This window comes from Fulmarus glacialis, unplaced genomic scaffold (assembly GCF_000690835.1).
Source record: "Fulmarus glacialis isolate BGI_N327 unplaced genomic scaffold, ASM69083v1 scaffold41890, whole genome shotgun sequence".
Classification (NCBI taxonomy): Eukaryota; Metazoa; Chordata; class Aves; order Procellariiformes; family Procellariidae; genus Fulmarus; species Fulmarus glacialis.
Window position 1 is genome coordinate 1 of NW_009190382.1, and position 1,041 is coordinate 1,041.

General features: G+C 56.4%; 1 protein-coding gene across 1 annotated transcript; it reads right to left on the bottom strand.

Annotated features, from left to right (window-relative positions):
* Nucleotides 1-12: 12 nt before the first annotated feature.
* GPR88 (G protein-coupled receptor 88) lies at nt 13-556 on the bottom strand (the record flags this gene model as incomplete). The annotated part of the gene is made up of 1 exon (XM_009585382.1): nt 13-556. A coding segment is annotated over exon 1 (544 nt), but the record flags the coding sequence as incomplete, so codon positions are not given.
* Between the last annotated feature and the right edge of the window lie 485 nt (nt 557-1,041).

A 1,041-nucleotide genomic window follows, 5' to 3' on the forward strand; every position in this document is an offset into this window, starting at 1 on the left:
AGCGAGAGCTGCCGTCCGTCTGCCGCGGGGGCGGCTGCTGGGCAGAGCCCGGGGTCCAGAGCCCGGGCAGCAGCGGGACCAGGAGCAGGGCGAGGGCCCAGGAGAGCCCGATCATGCAGCCCGTGTGCTTCCGCTGGTAGAGGGCCTGGTACACGCTGGGCAGCTTGGTGATGAGCACGTACCTGTTGAAGGCCACCAGCAGGTGAGAGGCCAGAGAGACGGTGAGGCCGAGGCCGAGGAGCCCCCCTCGGAGCAGCCGGTACTCCGCCGAGCGGAGGGAGGAGGAGTTGGGAGGCAGCAGCCCCAGCACAGCCTCCTGGGGCATCCACAGGGCGCACACGCTTAGGTCTGCCGCACAGCCGTTCACAATGAAGGCATTACTGGTTGTCTGCAGCTTCTTGAAGGAGAAGACTAAATAGATGACCATTACATTGGATAAAGTCCCTGAGATAGCTAAGACTGCATAGAGCAGCGACAGGAAGATGCGGGTCCCAGAGGAGTCCTCCCAGAGCAGCAGCAGAGGCGAGCTAGCACTCCACGAAGAGGCGTTGGGCATCTCGGTGAATGCAGCTCAGTTTTGACTTCTCCCTGTAAATCCCATCCTTGTCTGGGTCAGAAGAACCTGCTGCAGGAGTCCCCCACCAAGCATAAGGGAGGATGTGCAGCTGAGGGACTCTAAGGCAGGTTTCAGTCATACAAACTGCAAGGTCCAGAAAACGCAGTTCGCAGGAGCGATCCAAAGAACAGCAGTGTCCAAGGCAGGCAGGTAGCAGGAGATCCCACAGATTGTAGCTAGTGAAGATGGGTCCATAGGGAGCAGATAGCTGTCAGCAGACCAGAGCACGACTGAGGATTCTGTAGCTGTGAAAATGCCAAAAGCAGCAGCACCTTGCAATCAGCAGCAGAAATGACAGCAACTGATACAAAGCTTTGCAGTTTCTCCTGTGCCACAATACGTACACTGTATATCATTCCAGGAAGATTCAGCCCTTCCACTCTTCATGAATTATTCAGCAGATTTTCAACTTGTTAAATCAAGAA